The 23,231-nt window shown below is 34.9% G+C and overlaps 1 protein-coding gene across 5 annotated transcripts in view; it reads right to left on the bottom strand.

The window, feature by feature from the left end:
* Window positions 1-23,231, bottom strand: part of LOC136979441 (extracellular matrix organizing protein FRAS1-like) — a 522,959-nt gene that overhangs the window by 317,720 nt on the left and 182,008 nt on the right. For all 5 annotated transcript variants that reach the window (XM_067275439.1, XM_067275436.1, XM_067275435.1 and 2 more), the window contains 2 exons: window positions 9,926-10,069; window positions 2,476-2,616 (listed from right to left, as the gene is read on the bottom strand). In XM_067275439.1, coding sequence (XP_067131540.1) covers window positions 2,476-2,616; window positions 9,926-10,069 — 285 coding nt within the window. The remainder of the gene's footprint in view (window positions 1-2,475; window positions 2,617-9,925; window positions 10,070-23,231) is intronic.

The raw sequence follows: 23,231 nt of genomic DNA, 5'->3' as shown, positions 1-23,231 counted from the left end.
ACCGCATCAAACAGCTGGTTAGCTCAAGGATGCCTCTTTGGGGAGATGGAAGGATTCATGATCGCCATACAGGATCAGGTCATAAATACTAAAAACTACAGAAAACACATACTCAAAGATGCAACACTCACTAATGACATATGCAGAAAATGTCACATCATGCCAGAAACTATACAACACATCACCTCTGGTTGCAAGCTCTTGGCACAGACAGATTATCTACACAGACATAATCAAGTAGCAAATATAATACACCAAGAGCTTGCAAAGAAACACAAATTAGTAGACATCCACGAACCTATACTACAAATACATTCCACAGACAGTATTGGAAAACAACATGCACAAAATGTACTACGACAGAGCCATAATCACAGATAAAACAATTTACCACAACAGACCAGACATCACACTCATTGACAAACACAATAAAATCACATACATTATAGACATATCCATTCCAAACACTCACAATATACAAAACGCATGCACTGAAAAAATTAGCAAGTACACAGAACTCGCCCAGGAAATAAGGCATCTGTGGAGGATGGATAGGATGCTTATTGTACCTGTTGTTCTCTCCTCTACAGGTGTGATACCCCACACACTACACAAAAGCCTGGGCACATTACAATTGAATAGAAACACATACATCACACTACAAAAGGCCACTATATTGAATACATGTCATATTGTAAGAAAATTCCTGAATACAGACACACACACTGATACAGTTCTTTAATTTTTGTTTTGGTTACTATGCCTTGACTTTGGTCCGGCATAGTACACAGTCACCGGTGTTAACCGAGTATCTCTCACTTAACCCAACATAATAATAATAATAAAAATCAGCGCAGAGCCTAAACAATTAAAATTTGAAAGTTGAAATTTGGTACACAGTTAGGGTATGTTACGAGAATGCACACTGAGAAGGCATTTTTCGAAATTCCTTCCCATGGGGGAGAGGAATAAGATTAAGGTTTAACACTTCCATTGTTGATGGAAGTGTTAAGTAACAATGGAAATGTCAACAATGGAAGTGTCAACAATGGACGTGTCAACAATGGAAGTGTTACGTAACAATGGAATTGTTAAGAGAAAGCAACGTGCAAGATGCAGATGCAATTTTTTTCGGTTTTTGTGGGAAATTGAACATATTTTTAGACCTATCTAAAAATTCTGTAATTATTCTGGAAACAGGGGGACCCAATTCTTGCATTCTGTGAAAACGAGTAATGTTGACTGTAACGTAATAATCTTAATTTTCGCTAAAACAGTTAGGAGTTGAAAGTTGAAATTTAGTACACAGTTAGGGTACCAAATTTGAGTACCAAAGTGTTAAGTAACAATGGAAGTGTCAACAATGGAATTGTTAAGTAACAATGGAGAGAGAGAAAAAGCGACGTTCAAGATTTATGGGCTCTGGAAAAAAAAAAGAAAAAAGAAAAATATGTTAGAACACATTTGATTTTCAAATTTAAATAGATTAGTTTGGTTTTTCTCAACTTTTCTTCTTTAGAACATTAAATGAAAATCAAACGATAAAATCAGAACACGTCGTGAAAATCGAACAATATTAGAACATTCAATTTTCAAATTTGACCTTTCTTTAGAAATACTTAGTTCGTTGATGAAATTACTCTTTTTCTTTTGAGACTATAACATAATAATCTCAATCTTCGCTATCATTACTTTTGCCCGAGCAACGCCAGGCCTACCTGCTAGTATGTTGTATAGTTTCTATGCCATCTTTCTTTTATATATGTACTTACATTTTTCATTTTTATTTTTATTGTGATTTTTACAGATTTTAATTGAGTATTGTGAAGATGTACTCGATCTTTATAGTATTCCCTGTACATGAACGAAAAACGAAACTTCAAAGAAATAAATCACACACTCTACGGACTACTCCAATGCAAGGAACTTGCATTGAAAGGTAGTTTATTTTTAGTTCTTCCACTCACTTCTCAGTCCTTTCGCTATAACAGACAGTAAAACAAAGGAAGCAATACAAAAAAACACAAACTCGCAACTCTCTCGTCCACACTTCTTCTCCTTTTTGTTTCTTCCGAAAAGTCCCACTTCCTCCGTTGAGCGTGCACAATCTCTCTTTCTCCCTCTTTGATCTGGGTTTTTCAGGTGTCATTGAGAATGCCCATCCCTCCTTTACCCTGTGGACCACCCAAGGAGCTGGTTTAGCAACAAAACACATGGTCTTCAGACCACAATATTTTTCATTGTTAATGTGAAAATGGCTTATTTTGTTCATTGAGTATCATCATTTATCTTTTCTATAAAGAGTAATACTAATAAAAAACATGCATATTCTATAAATAGAAAGATATTTACATAGAACTAGCTATATACAGACACAATATATCATAATTAAATGCTTTTTTAAATCAGAAATTGTTATTTTTATTGTAAAAAAGTTTGAATATCATTTCTAACAAACTGAACAAATATACAAACCTTTACACTCTCTTGTTCCGTAATCTAAATAATAATCTTCATAACAAGATGAAACACATTCTCCAAACTGCAGAACAAGATCATCTCTGCACATTTGACATTCACCATCATAACTACATTGTATGCAGTTAATATCACATGCTGAAAATAATAATAATAGAATATAATAAATAGGTTTGTTGAAATTGCATATAAACTGGTTGCCAAGCATTTCATATAAAGCTTTATGACATTTAAATCAAATATAAATTTATTTTTACTAAAATATATTTTGATATCTTATAGCATTAGTCTTTTGGTTGAGAGTCAAATAAAATGTACAATTAAAATTTGTTTAATCTGTTCAAGTATTTTTGTTATAAATAACAATCAATGTCATTATAAAAATGTTCATTTTTGTAGAAATACAAATAAAAAATTTTTTTTACATCAAAAATTTAAATGAACAAATTTTTGTATAAGTTTTGACAAGACTATCTCTTGTTTATAAAATCACACTGCCTGCTGGGTAACCAGGTTAGAGGTATGAAGGAGTACATGTCAGGAGTTGCAATTTGGCACAAAGTATTAAGTGCCCAAATCATGCGCTGATAAAAAAATCCAGACATGTAGGTAGTCAAGGACTGAGTCAAAATAAAATTCAAAATGTTGACACTCTCTACAAACATGCAGTAGTGAGAGATTTGTGCGTGTGTTGCTCGTTGGGAAGTTGGAAATGTGAACGTTGTGAAATTGAATTTTAACAAATGCATGTGTTGGAAAGTTTAAAATGAGAAATCAAATTTTGACAAACTAATCTTTGAAAAAAACCCATTTACCTGTCCTGTGTGATTCCAGACATATCTCTGGTTGCCACGTGCTGACCATGACCAGTTGACCCAAGATATCTCGTTTCAGCACTGAAATGTTTTTCAAAGTAGATGGCACTTGTCATTATAATTTTATATTAACCCCTTAACGCTATTGACAAGTTAAGCTGTGATACGTGATGTAATTTGTATGCCTGTTGTCAACCAATTTAGTCCAATTTTCAAAAATTGTTTCTATTCTCCTTATGGACGAGATAACTCGGGCAAAGGTTATTTTACACTCTATTGTATGTTGTTTATGACCTCAGCAAATTTTGAAATTATACACCCAATAGAAGTTTATATTTTGGACCATTTTTCCTGTCCCCACCTATTGAAAAAGTATACATGATCGAAAATTTTGTAATCTATTTGAGTGTCTACGGTAACAAATGAACATCTGTCTAGAAACCTGTCTTCCCCTGAAACTTTCATGGAAATAACCCACCAACATCGACAAACAGCTGTTCTCAAGAACATTTAGCTTTGTACACCAAACTGTGGCCATGTCACATGATCCGTTGTGATTGTTTTGGTTTGTGAAAGAGAAATCGTTTCTACATAATACATTATAAAGGAAATAAAGTTTTATGCTAAAATTTTTTAGAAATGTATTTCATAAAATGGTATACAGGTATACCTCGAGTTACATCATTCTCAATTATACATTGTTTGTCAAAAAAGTATATGGAAAAATAAAAATCAAGTTTAAGTCATTTTATTCGACTTTACATCCGTCCGCCACAAATATTGAAGTCGTAATATCACTAGAAAAGCATTAAAAGCACATAAAATCATATTAAAATACGTACATTTACAGTAAATGTTAATATAATCATCATAAATCCTAGAGAACGAAACACGAAAACATCTGTGTTTCTGTGTTGTCGTCTTAGATTAGATTACTTTTCTTCTGTACTATATTAAAAACTAAAATTTATTTGTTTGTAAGCTTAAAATGGATTCTTATTAACCATATATTATTAAAAATGCATCTATAAATAAAATACAGAACTGGGAATGGTAATTTGTGGTTTAGCCTAGTGACAAGTAAATTCGACTTACGTCGTTTTTCGACTTATGCCGCATCTCCTGGAACCAATTACCAACATAAGGCGAGGTATACCTGTATTATTAATTATTTTAATTTTTTGTGGGAGTTTTTCCTGTAAAGCTTAAAAAACAGGAGTTAGGTACCTCAGGTTAAGCTTAGCATATAATATAAGTAATAACAAGAAACTAATAAAAAACTTATTAGAAAATAAGTAATACATTCGAGTATTTACAGTAACTAGTACAGACGTGTCGAAAACCTACTTCCCCCTCAGGCACTGTTGAGAACATCCCGCGAACATGGACTAACAGCTGATTTCAAGGCCATCCAGCTGTGTATATGTACTGCCGCCTGTATCAAGTGTCTTCTTGCCAGTTTTGTGTTATATAAAAAATAATAAGTTTCTAAATAATACATAATAAAATAAATAAAGTTTTATACTAAAATTTTTAAAAATGTATTTTATTATTGTTTTCTATATTCAGTACATATACACAGTGCATTCACATTTGATTTTATAACATTGTATTATATAATTATTTTTCATTCTTCTTCATATTAATCGTAATAATTTAAAATATGGCTTTATGCCAATAAATTTATTTTCATTTTATGTTTTGTCATGTTTTCGTTTTTAAAATATTTTTAAAGCTAACCTACAAATGACAGCTTTCCAGCACGACAGCGACTCATGCAAAGAAGCCATCATTGTCCCTGTAAAGTTGGCTATCCAGACGAAAAAGTGCTATTTAGGAACCAATTTTGCCAAATCGAAAAAATAAAATGAAAAAAACTTGTTTTTTCAATTTAAATGAATAATGAATTCACTCAAAAAAATATTATAATATTAAATATTACCCCTCAATTCTGATGTCTAAGTCCAATAAATGAACCCTAGTTTGGCTGTGTTGCTCTACTTCCCAGCATAGCCCAAAAGGATTATTGTTCATTGTGTTGATAAATTGGGTGAGATTGAGTGTTGTTCTCCAAAAAAGTGGTTATGCATGAACAGAGCCATAAGGAAGACCAGGAAGTTAATCTATTCCAACTTGAAAGAACTTATAGACATTGAAAAAGGCCATTTAACCTTCCAAATTCTTGAACTATTGGAGTTGCAAATGGAAACAGAGATAATTAGTCTGATCCAAGATCAATTCTTTTAATAATATACAACTAGGAATTTATAATATAAAACTTTCTTCCATAAGGACCCCCGAATCTTAAAGATAGAAAATGCTAAAGTCATCAACATGAAGGATAGGCTTAGATCAAACATGAAAAAACATTACAGCAAAAAACTGCAGTGCATTTTCTACTATCAAATACCTAAGAGCTGCAGCCATCATGAATGTCCATTTATCGTGTGGGATGACATACAAGTACCTGGATTCAGCAAAAGATTCCTGAAATTTGGACGGGCATTTGCCTCTACTCCTCCAGTTAAGGAGACTATAAGATCATGCATACTGGATTTGGAAATCCTGTTACTCCTTTAGTATATCCGACAAACCTTGTATTATAGGTGGCTAGTCACTTTCAAAATAAAAAAGTTTAGTGACTCAGTGGAAGTTCTCGAATTTAGAGAAAACATTAAGCACACAACTAAGTGGATATGCCAAAACAAGATTACATTAATCAGGGCAGACAAAACCAGACTATTAGTGCTTATGAAACGTGAAACCTATAAAAAAGTCTACGAGAACACCTCACCATAACTCAATGCATCAAGGTTGAAAGTAACTGGATTGATAAGTTACATGCAAGAGTCAAATGGTTCTCCAGTACAAGATTGGCTAGTAAATTAAATATGGGCAGCGTGGTAATGAATGCTCCTGATGTACCTAAATTGACCACTTTTGCTAAAACTCACAAGCAAGAGCAAGAATTACACTTGGTCTTTAATAAAGTCAAGGCAAGGCTCTCACACGTAAATTGGAAAGAGCTATGCATAACATCCTTACTCCACATCTTGAAGGGTACCATTGTACCATCTCCAACCCAGAGGAATTAATTGAACACCTTAAAGAAATCACCTCTCTAGTTGCATTACAGTATTGGACTTCAGATCATTGTACCACTCTGTTGAACTGCTACCATGTTTATGCACTCTCAGGGATTTCCTCTTTACAAGAGTGAACAGTAATATACTACACCAACATGTACTGGGATTGGCCCATCTAATATGTTACGGTTTGGTATTCCAATTTGATAGGGTGGTATACACACAAACTAGAAAAGTCCCCATGGGTAGTCTGGTATCCGGCGACTTATGTGAATTAGTTGTAAGATAACTGGAGAGCAGAACCCTTCCTAGTTTCTTACAAGACATCCTATACAAATGATATGTGGGTGATTTTATTATTTTTGAAGAACAACACCCAATCTCACCTGATTTAATTATATCAACACAAATGAATTTTTTGCCGAGCATAAATTATTTTATTTCTCAAATGTTTTCAACCTACTTTTTATAGGCCATCTTCAGGCTTATGATTACCGTTCCAAAATGGAATGCAACGTTTTACGAATACTTTTCATTTTAAATTTAAAAGATTTAAAATAATTGTGTATATTAAATAAATAAAAAAATGAATAAATAGAATAAACAACAGTAAATAAAATACAATAAAATAGCATAAATAAATAAATAAACACAGTAAACAATGCTAAGTATAACTACTACAAGCTTTAAGGGTTTTTAATCCCCATGCTTTTTTCTATCATGTACAGTACTTCCATGCTGTTGGAAGCAACTGATTTATCGACAATAATAAAATAAGACTCTACAACCAATAACTGCTGCAAAGTACGAATCCAATCGCTCTGAAATGCAACCGCTCACGTGACCTATCTCTGAACCGCCACAGCTTCCACATCAACTAGGACACGGTGGTGTCAATCCTGACGAGGCATCGAAGAGGTGCCAACCCCTTAGTCACACAATCTAGATTTAAGCATTTCACCAATACAAAGTTGGTGAGAAGCCTAGCTATGGATAGCATTGTCGTGGATTCACCAGATGTCCCTAAATTATTTGCATTTGCCAAGATACACATCCAAGGACAACACTGCACCATTACAAAGCTACAGCATCTACACGTAGCTTGAAGGAAGCCATGCATATTCTACTTACTCCATACCTTTACGGATATCAATTTGCCATCTCCAGCACAATAGAACTATTACAGCCGTTCAAAGAAATTTCCCCCATGTACATTATGGTGTTGGACTTTTCAGTCCTTGTATCCCTCCATAGAGATACCCTCTTGTTTCTATGTTCTCAGAAACTTCCTGTTTACAAGAGTGGATGATAGAGACTTCCTGTTTACAAGAGTGGATGATAGAGCAATGCACCAACATGTACTGGAATTGGCCCACTTGGTGTGTTATAGTTCTATATTTCAATTTAATGGGGTTGTATACACACAGAGGAGAGGAGTCCCCATCGGCAGTCTGGTTTCTGGGGACCTATGTGAATTGGTTGTCAGACAATTGGAAAGCAGGACCCTCCCCACTTCCTCCACAGCATCATCCCTAAAAGATATGTTGACAACATTATCACTTTCTGGAGGACAACACCAAATCTGCAGCAGTTTGTCGATGCAATGAATGAGAATCAGTATGGGTTGGTCCTTAGGTGGAACAACACAGCCCCCACCCGGATCCACTTCTTAGACATAGATATTAGGGTTGAGGGGTTGAACATATACGTGTCTGTTTATCATAAACCATATGCAATCTCCACATATATCCCGATTGGATCATGTAATCCATTTCCACACAGGAGGGCAGCCTTCGGAGCCCTAGAAGAGCATTCACACATTCTTCTAACCCTCAAGTGCTGGCAGAGGAATTAGGACTTGTAGAATGGATAGCCAGGACACATGGTTACACGAAGTGTATGTGAACAGCACAGACAAAATCCACCATTTTGACAAAAATGCCAAGATATAAACAGGAAAAGGATATGGAGAGGATTCCTCTCACTTTTAACCCACATTTTAAATCATTATACACTACAATTGCCAAGAAATGAAGCATTAGTATTACATACAGGAGATGTCCCTCCATATTCAGTCTACTATGTAATGGAAAAGATCACCCTAACCCCAACATACTACCGAGCATTTATAGCATCCCTATCAGAGATAACAGATAAGATAAAGAAATGGTGTACATTGGGTCTATTAAACATTCACTGCAGATCAGAATATGTGAGAATAAATCAGATATTTCCGTCTAGACACCTATCAACCTTTAAAATGCAGCCTTCTAATTCTAATTCCAAACATTTTTGGTCTTTTTAAAAGTCCTTCTTCAGGAATACAAATCGAAATGATTCTTTCTTTAACTGACTGTTTGTTCTGGAACATTATAAATTTTAATTTTAAATTTAACTTTCGATTTAACTGCACAGGCTCGTATATAAATACCTATAAACAGTGATGTTACTCGTACCAATATACATAATATATAAATAAATATAATATATGAGTAAATACATAATTCACCGCTCGTCTCTTAATTATTATTCAAAATTAGGCTTGCTCTCCATGCAGCTGATATTTTACTGGACTCTCTAAAATATGCAGAGGCATATTTCAAGTGCCTCTTGTCCTAGATCTTTTGTATTATTTTAGCCCTATGCCAATCCACAGTGACTTCCTCTGGGTCTGCAATAGCATATGTAGCTAGGGCAGTGACCGGTTGCTCATTACACACGTTCCTTTCAAGCTCTTTCAGTCTTTCTTTTAAATTATATATTATTATGTACATTGGTACGAGTAACGTCACCATTACAGGTATTTATATACGAGCCTGCGCAGTTAAATCGAAAGTTAAATTTATAACGTTCCAGAACAAACAGTCAGTTAAAGAAAGAATCATTTCGATTTGTATTCCTGAAGAAGGCCTTTTAAAAAGACTGAAAACATTTGGAATTAAAATTAGAAGCTGCATTTTAAAGGTTGATAAGTGTATAGACAGAATTATTAATTAGTGCAGTTAAAGAAGAATATAAATCAGATATACAGCATAGGAGTACCACTGCACTCTCCACGTATGCGCCAGACCTTGATATTACTGCAGAGTTCCCTAGAGCCCAAATCATCCTTACTACCCCACATGCAGAACACCTCAAGTAATTAGAGGCAATCAAAATTTTTAAAACTTACTACAAGTCCACATGCATCAATTTTAGAAGAGATGTCTCTATCAATGGCATGACAGGCTTTACCTGATAGCAATATTTAGTGTTCAACCTTATTTAAAAATGTCATAGGAGATGCATGCACATAAATTCCCTTTATTCAAACTCTTCATCTTACTGTTTGATTTTATATTCTTCAATGATTCTGGAAGATCCAGCTCAATTAGAATTAAGAAAACCCCTTCTGCATTTTTCCTCACATTATGGAAATGTTTGTTATTTATTACTTACCTGTACTTCACAACATTTATTGGTTATAGTGTGTCTTATTTTATTTAAAAATTTATTGTTTAAATATTATTTATGTATGAAAATTAAATTACTAAAATATTATATTACCTAGACATTCTCCATTCACTTCAAAGTATCCTTCATAACAATAATCAACACATCTTCCATTATGAGTTAAAACTTTTCCTTCTTTGCAACTGGTGCAACTTCTGGTAGACTTTGCATTACATGACAAACAAGAATGATGGCAGGCTAATGTAAATATAATTTATCTCTTAGAAAACATATTAAACAACAATTTAAGAATTGAAATAGATTGAATTCATCATATTAAAATATAATGAAGTAAATTATGAAATAAAAGTTAATGTAAAATGTCTTTTTAACATGTCATTTGTTTAAAAAAATTCTATGACACTTATCAATTTTATCACGCGAGAGCTTGGACTTTAAAGTAAACAATTTAAACTAAATAATAATGTTGTTATTATTGAAAAGTTGTATTATTTGTCAACTTTCACACCTGGGAGCATCTCTTCCTACTTGTTCTCAGCATCAAAAAAGACACTTTCCCACAACCTTCTGACATGCTGTCCCAATTTCACTGATTTAATATGACAACTAAGAGCCAGCCGAGTCAGTCATTGCCAGCTCCTTAATGCATCACGTTCATGCTGAGCCACCTATTTGGATTAACTTCATCGCCAATGACCTTCTTAAGTGCTCCCTACTTGAATTGATTTTGTCATCAAAACCCAGAAAATCCTATATTTCATCCCTACTCCCAGGACAGGAAATTTACCATGTCAAATACTAAACTAACCACATCCTAAACTTTTCTAAGGTGCCAACCTTCTCCCTAGCTCCACCATTGAAAAAGACTGATTAAATCCTCTCTTGCCTATGGTCTACCAGCAGATCAAATCAAACTTCACATATTTACATCTACACAAAATATTAATATCATGTAAACTCTCGATCACGACCACCTACAATGTATAGGTCAGTTATTTTGACATAGTATAATGTATATATCCTGTAACCCTCTTTTTTCTTAACAATTAAACAGTTAATTGTTTTGTTAAGACAACAAGACGGAAGTGAATCACTCTGATTCACATCCGTCTTGCTGTATCGTAGAGCACCTCCATCCAAAATCTGATCACTTACATACACAACTGCTCATGTGACCTAGTTTCTAACAAAAACAAATTGCCATCACAGCTTCTGTGTCAATAGAGACACAGTGGTGTCATCCTGACATGTTATCAAAGAGGTGCCGACCCTTCAGTCACAATCAGATTAAAAAATTATTTTAAATATTTCTGAAATATCTGATAATTCTCAGATGCACATTTCTCATACTAACAGAATGAAAATCTTTCATATAAGCATGGAAAAACACCTTTTCCAAATCAGAGCTCATTTATTTTAAAACAGATAAACATACTACAGTAGAGCATCGATTATCCGACCCCTATCAACCGTCACATTGGTTAACCGACTGCGTTCTAGTCGGCAAATTCAAATGTCCGCTAGTGATGTGGCGCTACAATATTTGGCTATGTCTTAGCTACTTTAATATTATTTTTGTTAAATTTTTGCACATTTTAGCTGACAACACTGGCTCAACCGTGAAAGGAAGGCCAGTATTTAAACAAGGTTTAATTTTCTACTTTTCTTTATTTTGTATTCTGTATTTATTTTGTGCAAAATAAAGAAATAATTTTTAATGATACAATAATAACAACTACTTTAAAAAAATTTTGTTAGACTTAACATCGATGAAAATTCAATGCAAAGTAGGTTAATAGCAATATACTAATATACTAATTACATGGGATATACTATACAAATAACATATTTTTTAATACTTTTCGGTTATCCATTTTTTCAGTTATCTGACCAACCCTAGTCCCTAATTGAGTCAGATAATCAATGCTCTACTGTACAACCAAGGGACAAAATTCCTGCAACAAGCAATTTTTTTGAACCTCAGTAACTTTGTTGCCATGTAACAGAAAACTAATCAAATTTACATTAAAATTATTAATAAAATAGAAAGAGACATTCTTTTGTTTTTAAAGGATGACAGATTTTATTATAGAATTATTTATTTTCACAGCACAATACAAAAAGTAAAAACATATCACGAACAAAAGTCCTGCAACACAGAAAAACTAAAATACAAGTCATGCAACTTTGATTAAATTCATAAAATTATGTTATAGCAATTTCATATTTTATATAGAAAATATTCCTTGTGTTTTTCAACCAGGGTTGTGAAGTCGATAAAAAAACATTCAACTCTGACTCCTGATAATTTTAGTAAGCCAACTCAGACTCCAGTAAATTTAAATACTAAATCATTTTATAGGGGGCAGAGACACTCATAGGGAGTACCCTACTCTGAACTCAAAAAAGGCCCATATTTGGGTAAACCAGGCTCTCTTCTTAGTCCTATGCCCTTCAGAGGGCATGGTGATATTACGAATTGATGGCTTTAATTGTATATTTCCATTGCTCACAGAGTTTTGCCATATGAATTGCTTCATACATATGTTCTGTAATCATAATTACTTGGTCTGCACACCTAATCCAACATCTGCCTCTAGGGCATTTGCAACTGATCTTCCCTTCTAGGATTTGTTTATCAAATCCATTTTTGTGTCTGGAAATATGTCCCAAGAAGCGGAGGTAAAATTAAATAAATGTATACTTGCTTACTGGAGAATACAAAATCAATAAAATAAAAAACCATTCAAGACTCCCAGGACTCCAAGAATTTTTGCCTTTGGAAAAACCCATAAACCGAGTTCGCAATTATGTCCTGCAGTAAAAAAGTGTAATGCTCCCACTTTCAAGATAGAAAAGCAACTTCTTATATTTAAACAAAGAAATATGCTAAATTTGCCTTTTTCGATAAAAAACTTGGTAGACTTGATATGAAAGCTGGAAAATATTGTGCTCATGAATGAGGAATGTATGACAGTTTTGGATTATAAGGCTTTATACCCCTCAATCAAGCTGCCTCCATGCTTTTGTGCCTTGAGAGACTTTTTATTCACCAGTATTAGGAATGCTACCAAATACCACGCCCAGATCTTAGAGTTAGCAGACTTGATATGTCACACATCTTTCTTTGGATTAGAAGATAAAACTTATCTACAAGGGCGGGGCATACCGACAGGTAGCCCTATGTCATCTATACTCTGTGAATTGGTACTCTGTAACCTGGAAAACAGCATCCTCCCTTTATTACATCATAATATCTTCTTATACATGAGATACGTGGACGATATCTTTATTTTGTAGAAAGATAATCGCAACACCAAGCATTTTATAAATGTAATAAACCAGAACCCTTATGGTTTAACTCTGGAATTGGAGCAGCAGAGTGGTAGCAGCATTAATTTTTTGGATCCAACTATAACTTGCATAGGAGGGGAAATGCGAACCAATATTTATTGTAAACCAACATCTCTCCCCATCATTATATCTAAGAATTCAGCAGATTCGGAGCATATCAAAATGGCAATATTTTGTTCTTGGATAAGGAGAGCACACACGCATTGTACAGATGTTTGTGATACGATTAAGGAACTACAATATATCTGAAGAACAGCATTACAACATGGCTACAGAGGAGAAAAAATAGATGCTCTCATCAAGAAAGATCATAATCCTGTACGTGGGAAGACTTTGGTACCATGAAGAGGAAGACAACAGAGGGAGACTAATGCAAGACTTACTCAACGAAATCGACGGGATCTCTCTAAATACAACAGATACACCGACTTTTGAAACGAAAAGGGCTAAGGGTTGGACAGACGTCTGCCTTGCACCCACCAGTGTGGGCAGGCTGATCCACTCTTGTAAAACCCTTCAAACTGACTCGGCAAGTGATCACAAATATATCCTCACAGTCCTCAGCTGCCCCCAACAAAGTAATACCAAAGAAGGCATGGATTACAGCAGGATCACTAACTGGGAGCTTTTTAGCACTCTCTTTGCTGGGTACTGGAGAGGTTACAACTTCACAGACCTGAACACCAAAGAAAAAGTCGACAGATACGTGGAACACATGACCAAGTCCTTAGAAAAGGCCACATGGCACTCATCTACCTCGAAAACAAAAACCCACAAGACACATTGGTGGAACAACAGCCTAGAGAATGAGAAGAAACAAGTCAGAAGACTGCGCAGGAGCTGGGCCAGAGAGCAAGATCCTGATGTAAAGCACAGGAAGGGCAAAACATATGCAGAGGCCCTCAAACAGTATAAGAGCAATATAAATCGCACTAGATCAGCAGCCTGGCGGCAGTTCTGTGGGAACCCTGGTAAGGACCCGTGGGGCGAACCCTACAGGATCGCCTTCAAGAGCAACAAATGGTCCGCCCTCCCAAGTATAATCTGTGGAAACTCAAATAGCACCAGCTATAGTATCCAAGATAACATCAAAAAATTACTTGACTTTCACTTCCCTGAAGACGACATTACTTCGGACCAAAGTTATCATCACCAAATTCGTACATCTATTGGCACACCGTATTGTGGAACCGACGACAGGTGGTTCACCTTCACTGAGGTGCAAAAAGCGATTACCACCATGACAAATAAGAAGGCCCCAGGTTACGACGGCATAACGGCCGAGATGGTAAAGCATGCTTTTGCGGAGGTCCCCATTGCCTTTGTACTTATGTTTAATAGCTGTCTCCATACTGGCTATTTCCCAGTAAGATGGAAATAAGCAAATATTAAGTTTCTCCAAAAAACAGATAACTCAGTATTTAAAAAGGATTACCGCCCTATCAGCCTACTCCCTGTTCTGGGAAAGGTTTTGGACGGCCTACTCATAGGACGTATCAACTGGCATTTGGCCAGCCACAACCTCATGCAGAAGAGCCAATATGGTTTCCGACCAGGTAGCTCAACGGTCACTGCCATTAATAGTGTCACTAGTTTTGTGGAAGAAGCATGGGACCAGGGCAAGCATGCATTGTTGATCAGTGTTGACTTCCAAAAGGCGTTTGATAACCTCTGGTGGCCGTCAGTCAAAAACAGGCTGAGGGATACCAATTGCCCAAGAAATATTTACAACCTCCTGGATAACTACTTAACGGATAGGAAAGCTGGATACTTATCTAATGGGCTCAATATTGTTAAAGAGGTGAACCGGGGATGTCCACAAGGCTCCCGTAGTGGTCCGGGCTTATGGAACCTAGCCTATGACAATCTGCTCCAAACACTTCCAAGTACACAAGATATTAGGCTCCAAGGTTTCGCAGATGATACGATCATAATGATTAAACATCAAAATAGCAATATTTTACAAAGTAAAGGCAATGAAATCCTCCATGAAGTTTACAATTGGAGCGAGAAGCATAAGCTTCCTATAAATTTTAAAAAGTGTGAAGCCCTTGTCTGTACGAAAAAGGAAAGACGTAAGCAACTACAACGCCCTCTTTGCCTTTATATTAACAGAAACAAAATTAAAATCACTTCGCATCTGAGGTACTTGGGAGTCATCATCGACCCAACTTTAAGCTGGAAATATCATATAGAGGAACTTTGCAAAAAGATTAAACAAAAGGCTAACAGTCTATATTACATTGCACGCAATACTTGGGGATTAGGAGCTAAACAATGTAGCATAATTTATAAAGGAGTAATCGAACCATCACTTCTGTATGCTGCCCAGATCTGGGGCAAGAAGGCAAGCCTGATCCATAATAAACGAAAATTACTATCAGTGCAAAGAGGTTTTGCTATTCGGATCTGCAGGGCATACCGTACAGCACCTACGGATGCCCTGTTGGTCTTGGCCAACCTGACCCCCATTCATATTAAAATAGACAACATTGTCTGGAAGTGGAACCTTTTAAATAAGGATTTACCTCAAAGGATGGGAGAGAACACACAAAACTCACAGGACATAATTAACAAGAATGACTATCCAGACAGCTGTCAAGAATTACTTCAGCTAATTGGCACCTACGATGTTGATACGTACCATTCTGGTGTGGAGGTGGGACAGCATCCTGCCGAAAGCAACATCACCTTGATACACAAAGAGGACGACGAAAACATTGCAGATGTGAACTGGAGTATATATACCGATGGAGCAAAAAATGAGAATGGGACAGGGGCAGCTTTTATTGTGAGAAACAATACCACCAACACAGTTGTTCATGAGGAATATTATAAGCTACAAGCCCATTGCTCCAACAATCAAGCGGAGCTCTGGGCAATGTGTAAAGCCCTAACAACAATAACGGCAAAACTAAAAACCCTAAAAGGGAATTTTCAATTTCTCACTGACAGCAGATACGTCCTAAATGTGATAAAGGGCACGCAGAAGTGTACCGCAACAGGGGTCAAGGTAAGACATCTTATCAACAACCTCAAAAGAAGGAGGAATGTTTTCTTTTGCTGGGTTCCAGGTCATAATGGCATCAGCGGGAATGAAAGGGCAGACGAGCTAGCAAAAAGAGTAGCCACACTAGATGTCTCACCTTCCTTCAACACAGTGCCTATAAGCTACATAAATAGCTATCTTCAGAAGAAGACTCTGTCTGCTTGGCAGTCTGAATGGACTGCATCTACCACTAGGCGTACCACCTTCCGCTTCCTACCATCGGTGCAGAGCCGGCAACGGCTTTTCCACATATCTCCCACCTATAGCCTTACTCAGTGTCTGACAGGGCACGGAAACTTTCCTTCATTATCTACATCGGTTTGGGAAGAGCAACTGCAATTCCTGTGACTGTGATGGTGTCTCCTTGGGGGATGTGTTTCATACTTTAATTGACTGCCCGCACTATGATGCAGAACGGCATGACTTATTTGTCTACTGTATACAAAAGGGCCAAAACTGGCCACCCCAACTCGATTTTCTCTGTGCGGACAAGGAGGCTTACCGGCACCTAGTGACTTTCGTCAAGTCCTGCAGCATATTCCGGGCAACAGAGACTTCAGCACAGCCTGCAATCTGAACTACAACAGCGGGATACTATTCCCACTATTAAGGGACAAGCGGAAAAAGCTTGTTGGCCTCTCAACCATGGACAGTTTATAAACTCTCACATTCTGTGGTATGTGAATGTGTCTTTCTTGTGTACTGTGTAATGTTGTATCTCTGTTTCAATTTGTCTTCATTGTACACATTCATGTATTGGCTTACAGCATACTGTGTATGCATGTACTAGCCATTAAACTCTTGTTGTTTTGTTCTCATTGTAAATTACAGTTTTAATCTTTCTTGTACACGCATTTTCTTCCTGTATTACTTCCTTTCTTACATTGTATTATTGGATTATGTGACTCGCTGTACTGATTGCATATATTGTATGTAAGTGTACCAACATTCATCGCCGCCAAATTGGTCGTTTGTATGTATTTTATTACTGTTTTCATAAATACTTGTGTTGTAAGATCACAAGTGATCCCATTCCCACTCCCTTCCTTCCTTACTTTCCACCTATACCCCTCTCCCATCCTTCTCCCCCCATTCTTCGCCGGGCTAAGTCTTCCAGACAGCCCCCTACTCTGTAACGCTGTGTCTTTACTCTGTACGTGGGAAGAATGAAAACCACCAAGAAAGAAAGAGTGGTCCTCGATTACATACCTTTTCTTAAGCCGTTTATTAAGAGAATTTCCAAAAGTGGGAACTTGCAAATCACTTATCAATGCAATCCCACTATATACAAGCTATTAAGAAATGACAAGAAAAATTATGAGCGTAACTCCTTAACAGGAATATACTCAATACTGCTATGAGACCATAGGTTCAACTCTAACATGGTGTATATAAAGGTGATGTTGAGGAATTTCAAAAAGAGAATCAATGAACATAAGCAGTCAGTGAACAAAGCAGTTGATAGTACAGTCCTTGCCAATTATGCCAAGCAACGGGGTATCACCGTCTTCTAGGATCAAGCTTCCATCATCAAGACTACATCAAAACATGTGATACAGTTTTTTGAAAAAACTGGAAATCCACAGGGCACAGAAGAGCACGCACTGCATCAATTATAGGGATGCTGATGGGCTTTCCACCGCTCAGAAGTCGTTTTGTGACATATTGGCCTAATTCTATATAAAAGGCATAATTACAGTTAGGATATTCCTGGACGAATTATTTTATTTGTTTACTTTAAGCATATCATTAATTTTTGTATTTATCGCCTTTATTAGTTGATTGTTAATTTTTATTTTTATTGTATAACAGTTTATTTAAAATTTAGTTTACGTAATGTTTGTTCGAATTTCACATTCGATTTAAAGAAAGTAAATGATGATGGACGCTTAATGTGTTTGAAAACGTTCTTAATATTAAAAGATTTTGTGCTGGATGATTGAATGGTTTTTTATTTTATGGAGTTAAAATTGGTATATTTTAGCAATAAGGCATGTTATGATTTTCAGTTAATTTAGGATGGAGCAATTTGTTTGGTATTCTGCCCAAGAGCTTCTTAGCAATATTCTGTGTGTCCATGTTTCAAAGGAATCAAGTTTCTTCTGAGAAGTGGCATTTATGGTCCAGATTTCTGAGGCATATGTGGCAATCAGAGAAATAAGCATTCTTTATGAGCTTTAGTTTATTAAAAATAGTGATTGCAGAATCTTTCCAAATTCTAAATAATTTAGAGGTTGCACTGGGAGCAAGGCAAATTCTGTGTTTAATTTCATTATTGCATCCTCCTTTATTCATAAGAAGTGATCCAAGATAAACAAATTCATTCACTACCTTTTAGCCTGCAATATCCTTAGTCTGTGTCAAAGAACGATCAATTGTCATTCTTTGACACAAACTAAGGATATTGCAGACTATTTCGTTTTACTTCCATTCATCAGCAATCCATATTCCCTGCTATGAATTTCAAGACATTTCATAATATATTCAAGTTCTGATTTACTGGATGCTATAATAAGTATATCGTCAGCATATCTCAGGTTGTTAACTTTATGGCCCCCAATAGAAATGCCTTAATTCCAGTTATCTAATACCCTTCTTGTGATTATTTCAAAATAAGCATTAAAGAGTAAAGGGGAAAGAATACATCCCTGTCTTACACAAGCTTTGGATGTAAATGTATTAGACATAGTTTTGTTAACTCTTACTCTTGCAGTTATTCTCATATAAATTTCTGATCTTCGAAATAAGATGGCGCGGGACTTCCACGTTCTAGAGAGCGAGCCAGTTTGTGCCCGCTTATTTTGATAAAGGTATTTGGGCATTTACCCAAATACTTTTATAGTTAGTTTTATTAATATCTAACTTATATTAATATTTATTTGTATAAAAAAATTAATTTTTAACAGATATTTAATAAGAGAAAAAAGGGGAGTGATAAAATTCTACATCTACATATCTTTATTCTACAGCTTTTGTACTTCAATTTCACCTTTCCAGAAAAGCTAGCCCAACCAATAAGTGTGCAATCTAGCTACTTCAGCCCCTTGTTCAGAAAAAAAAATATACACTCTGATCAATTAGTCTGGCTCATTCAGAAAAAATAGAGTACTTATTTAGAGCAGGGATAATAAAGAAATGATTCAAAAATATTCAAATTCAACTGGGTTAAAATATTCTAACTACTAAACACAAATACATATAGAAAACTACATACAGTAGAGAGTCGTTAATCCGAACCCCTGTAATCCGAATTGCCGGTTATCCGAACAATTTTCAGTCGGACTGTGTCGTGCTAAATCAAACGTTTTTGATACTAGATTTACTTCTAAAGTATAATTTTCATGTTTTTATATTCTTCAATATATTTATTTCGTTTGTACAAAATAAAGAAATAATTTTTAACGATACAATAGCCTCGACTATTATTATAAAAATTTTCGTTAAGCTTAAAATCGACAAAAATTCAACACGAAGCGACACGGAACGGAGAAAAATTTGAACATCGGAGAGGTTATATTTTTTCGTACATAATCGGTTATCCGAACAAATCACAAATTCGAACAACCCCCTGTCCCCAATTAATTCAAATTAACGACTCTCTACTGTATTTAATAAATTAAATTGCTAATTTTGTATTTAAAATAAATTAATTATAACAAAATAAAAAAACATTTTAAAAAATTAATAAATATAAAATAAATTTTCTTTTATTTAAATAAAAAAACTAAATTCAATTTAAAGTGCCGGAATCAGAGTTGACACATTTTTCCCAACTCCGACTCCTCTGACCAGGAATTTCTCCTGACTTCAACTCCACAGCCTTGTTTTAACTCACATTAGCAGAAGTATTTTGCACCTTTACGGTCAATTTACACACAACAGTGACGTGCCAACACAGTGTAGTAAGCATCAACTAATATCACACACAGCCAATCAGAATTTCATGTATGACACTTGTATGATTGACAGAATACAGATCGCATGTCGTACATGAAAAACTGATTTGCTATGTGTGATATTTATCAATGTTTATGCACCAAACGGTCGCTGTGCCGGCATGTCACCGCTGTGTGTAAATCAACCCTAAGGCTTGTTAAAATTAAAATTCATTTAAATATAGCTATGGTGCCTAAGTAGAAAATTTGAGAGAATAAATCATTAAAAAACATTTACAAGGTGTTTCCTACTCAAAAATAAGAAAGCTGATAAATTTCACAAATGTACTATGCAAAGAATCATTTAAAAAAAAAATACAAAGAAACTGAAAAACAGATGTGCAATCAAGATCAGGAAGACCATATTAAACTAGAAAGATGGAAGATAAAGTTTTCAAAAATCTTGTAACAAGTTCTAAGAAAAATTCAGCTAAAATGTTAACTATCAAATGGAATAAAATAACTATAAAAAAAACCTATTTCAGAAAAAAATAACAAGATGGAGACTAAAAGAAACGAGGCATGAATTTAAGCAATAAAAAAAAAAGACTGCTGCTTCAAGTGAAATGAAACAAACCAAAATTAAGTGGTTTGTGTAGAAATATAAAAACTGGGACATTAATAAGTAGAAAGAAATATTATTTTGTGACAAGTCAAGATTTTTGCCTGTTCAAGAATAAAAACACTAAGATGTTGCATAAAAAAGACAAGGAATATCATCCAAATAGCATTTCAAAGACACTAAAATTTGCCACGGATTATGGTGTAGTGAGCTTTAACTGCTTATGAACTTGAAAACTTACAAATTGTGAATCAAAAAATTGATTCATCAGTTTACATCAAAATACTAGATGAAAATCTTATACCAACAGCAAAATATTACTTCTCTGACAATAAACACATTTATCAACAAGATGATAGTGTGCAATGAAAATCAAGAAAAATTATAATTTTTATATTAGTTTTAATTGGTCATTTGTATTGCTGCAGCCAATAAAATGAATTCATATTTTGAAAACATGGGTATAGAAGTACCATATTGGCCTGGCAATTCACCATACTTTAATATCATAAAAAAGTATGTAATAAGGGAAAAAATAACTGAAACAAAAAAAGTTTGAAAGATTTAAACAAAAACATACATTGAAACCTCAATGTAGGTGAAGTTGTGGTCATTGTCTGTATTATGGGGAGTGAATGTAGTACTCTGGATGACTTCTTCTGTAATCCAGGATTACAGATGTGTGTGATAGTTTCTTCCGTGTTGTTGGTGTAGCGACCATCAGGGAGCTAAATAGTGGAGGGGGTTGAGAGCTGGTGTTTATCCTTACAATCTAAGTAGTACAGCAAGTGTTGGTACAGAAATCCTTCCAAGTGTTAGTCTTTGTTTTATTTATAAGGGTTTTGTAAGCATTGTGTTCATGCCTGTACTGGTCTTTAAGTGTGACTTTAATGTCCAGGTCCTGTTCATTCCTAAATTGCCTCCTTAATCTCCTAACAACTTTTTTCTTGTTTTCTACCTCAGTGGTCCACCAAGGAACCTTTTTGTGTTTACAATGTTTAAGAGTTAGTGGTTGTATTTGTAAGTCTAATGACAAGATGGTCTAAGGTGTTCTGAGTATAGTGACTGGGGTGAGGGTACCAGTCCAAATGTTATTGAAGGTGTCGCGGAATAATTGCCAGTTAGTGTGAGTATAGTGAAAACTATGATTATTAGCATTACTAGTAGTGTTCAGTTGGGTGAAGATAGATTCTGCCAGTGACCATAGGTATATGTCGGTGGTGTAACAGTGGTCAACTCTAGGGGCTGTGTGACTATTTCCTAACATTAGGTTGATCCAACTTTCCCTCGTGGTACAGGAGTTGGTTGGAAGGGTGCAGAGCCGTAACTAGGATTTTGGACGCCTATGGCCAAGAATAAAAATGGCGCCTTTTTAATTTTTGTTATTAAAAAAAATGCTATTCTAAAAAAATTATCTAATGACATTTAATATATTTTTCAACTATATATACGGTAAATAATTTAAAAAATATCTTTATAAATAACCTTTTTTGACTATCATAGATTTCACTTTGTTACACAGGCAAAGGACTCCAACATATATACTGCTGCTTATCAACAATGTTATGAAGTTAATAATATCACTTTTCAATGTCAAAATTAAATAAATATTTAACCCTTTATTGGTATGTTACTGGTAACAAAACAAAAATAATAATTACTTAGTAATAAACATAAAAAATAAAAGTTTATAATTAGCATATCAGATTGATGAACGTTCACAATATTAACTATCTTTTGAATAACAATCATAAAATAAACAAGATGAACTTTTCTCGCCTTCAAATTTGCAAATTCATCTATAACGTCCTCAAAATTGGTTTCTTTAAAAATATCATTTTCTATATATAATAAATTTAAACTACAGTACTCAATCTGTTTAGGACATTGTAGAACGTAAATAGTTCTTAATGATTTTTAATTTGCCGAAACTTCTCTCACCTTAAGCAACAGTCACGGGCAGAGTAAGCATTATCCTTAATGCAATACTGATGCCGGGATAAGACTTACAGAGATTCCACTTAACCATTTTCTCTAATATTTGTAAATGGTGTAAAGATATCAAGTTTTTAAATATTATTTTTGCTTGACTTTGAAAGCATCCAATTGCACTATATAAAATGCAACAGTCAGCTGCAGCTTTTTAAAATCTACTGATGGCATGGTAACCAAATTTTTTCCATTTAAAAAATCAAAAATCTATGATATTGAACGCATATTTTTAAATCGATCACCTAGTTGGGATATAATATTGTCAACAACTTCATAAAACAAATGTTTTAATTTATCCTGACTTGAAAGTATAGTTCCTTCTTCTGTTTCTCCAGGTAACAGTTTTCTTTTGCGTTTTTGCTTCATCTTGGGTATTGAATCAATTCCCAACTCTTCACATTTTTGCTTTCATTCTAACATGATAATATCATACCAATTATTTCTAAAATGTTGAAAAAAAAGATACTAATCCATTTAATAATTCAGAAGAGCAAGAAATGTCTTGTG

Source organism: Centruroides vittatus, unplaced genomic scaffold, assembly GCF_030686945.1.
Source record: "Centruroides vittatus isolate TY-2023 unplaced genomic scaffold, ASM3068694v2 contig_620, whole genome shotgun sequence".
In the NCBI taxonomy this organism is placed as follows: domain Eukaryota; kingdom Metazoa; phylum Arthropoda; class Arachnida; order Scorpiones; family Buthidae; genus Centruroides; species Centruroides vittatus.
Note: the sequence above shows the minus strand (reverse complement) of the source record. Positions and strands in the feature narration are given on the sequence as shown.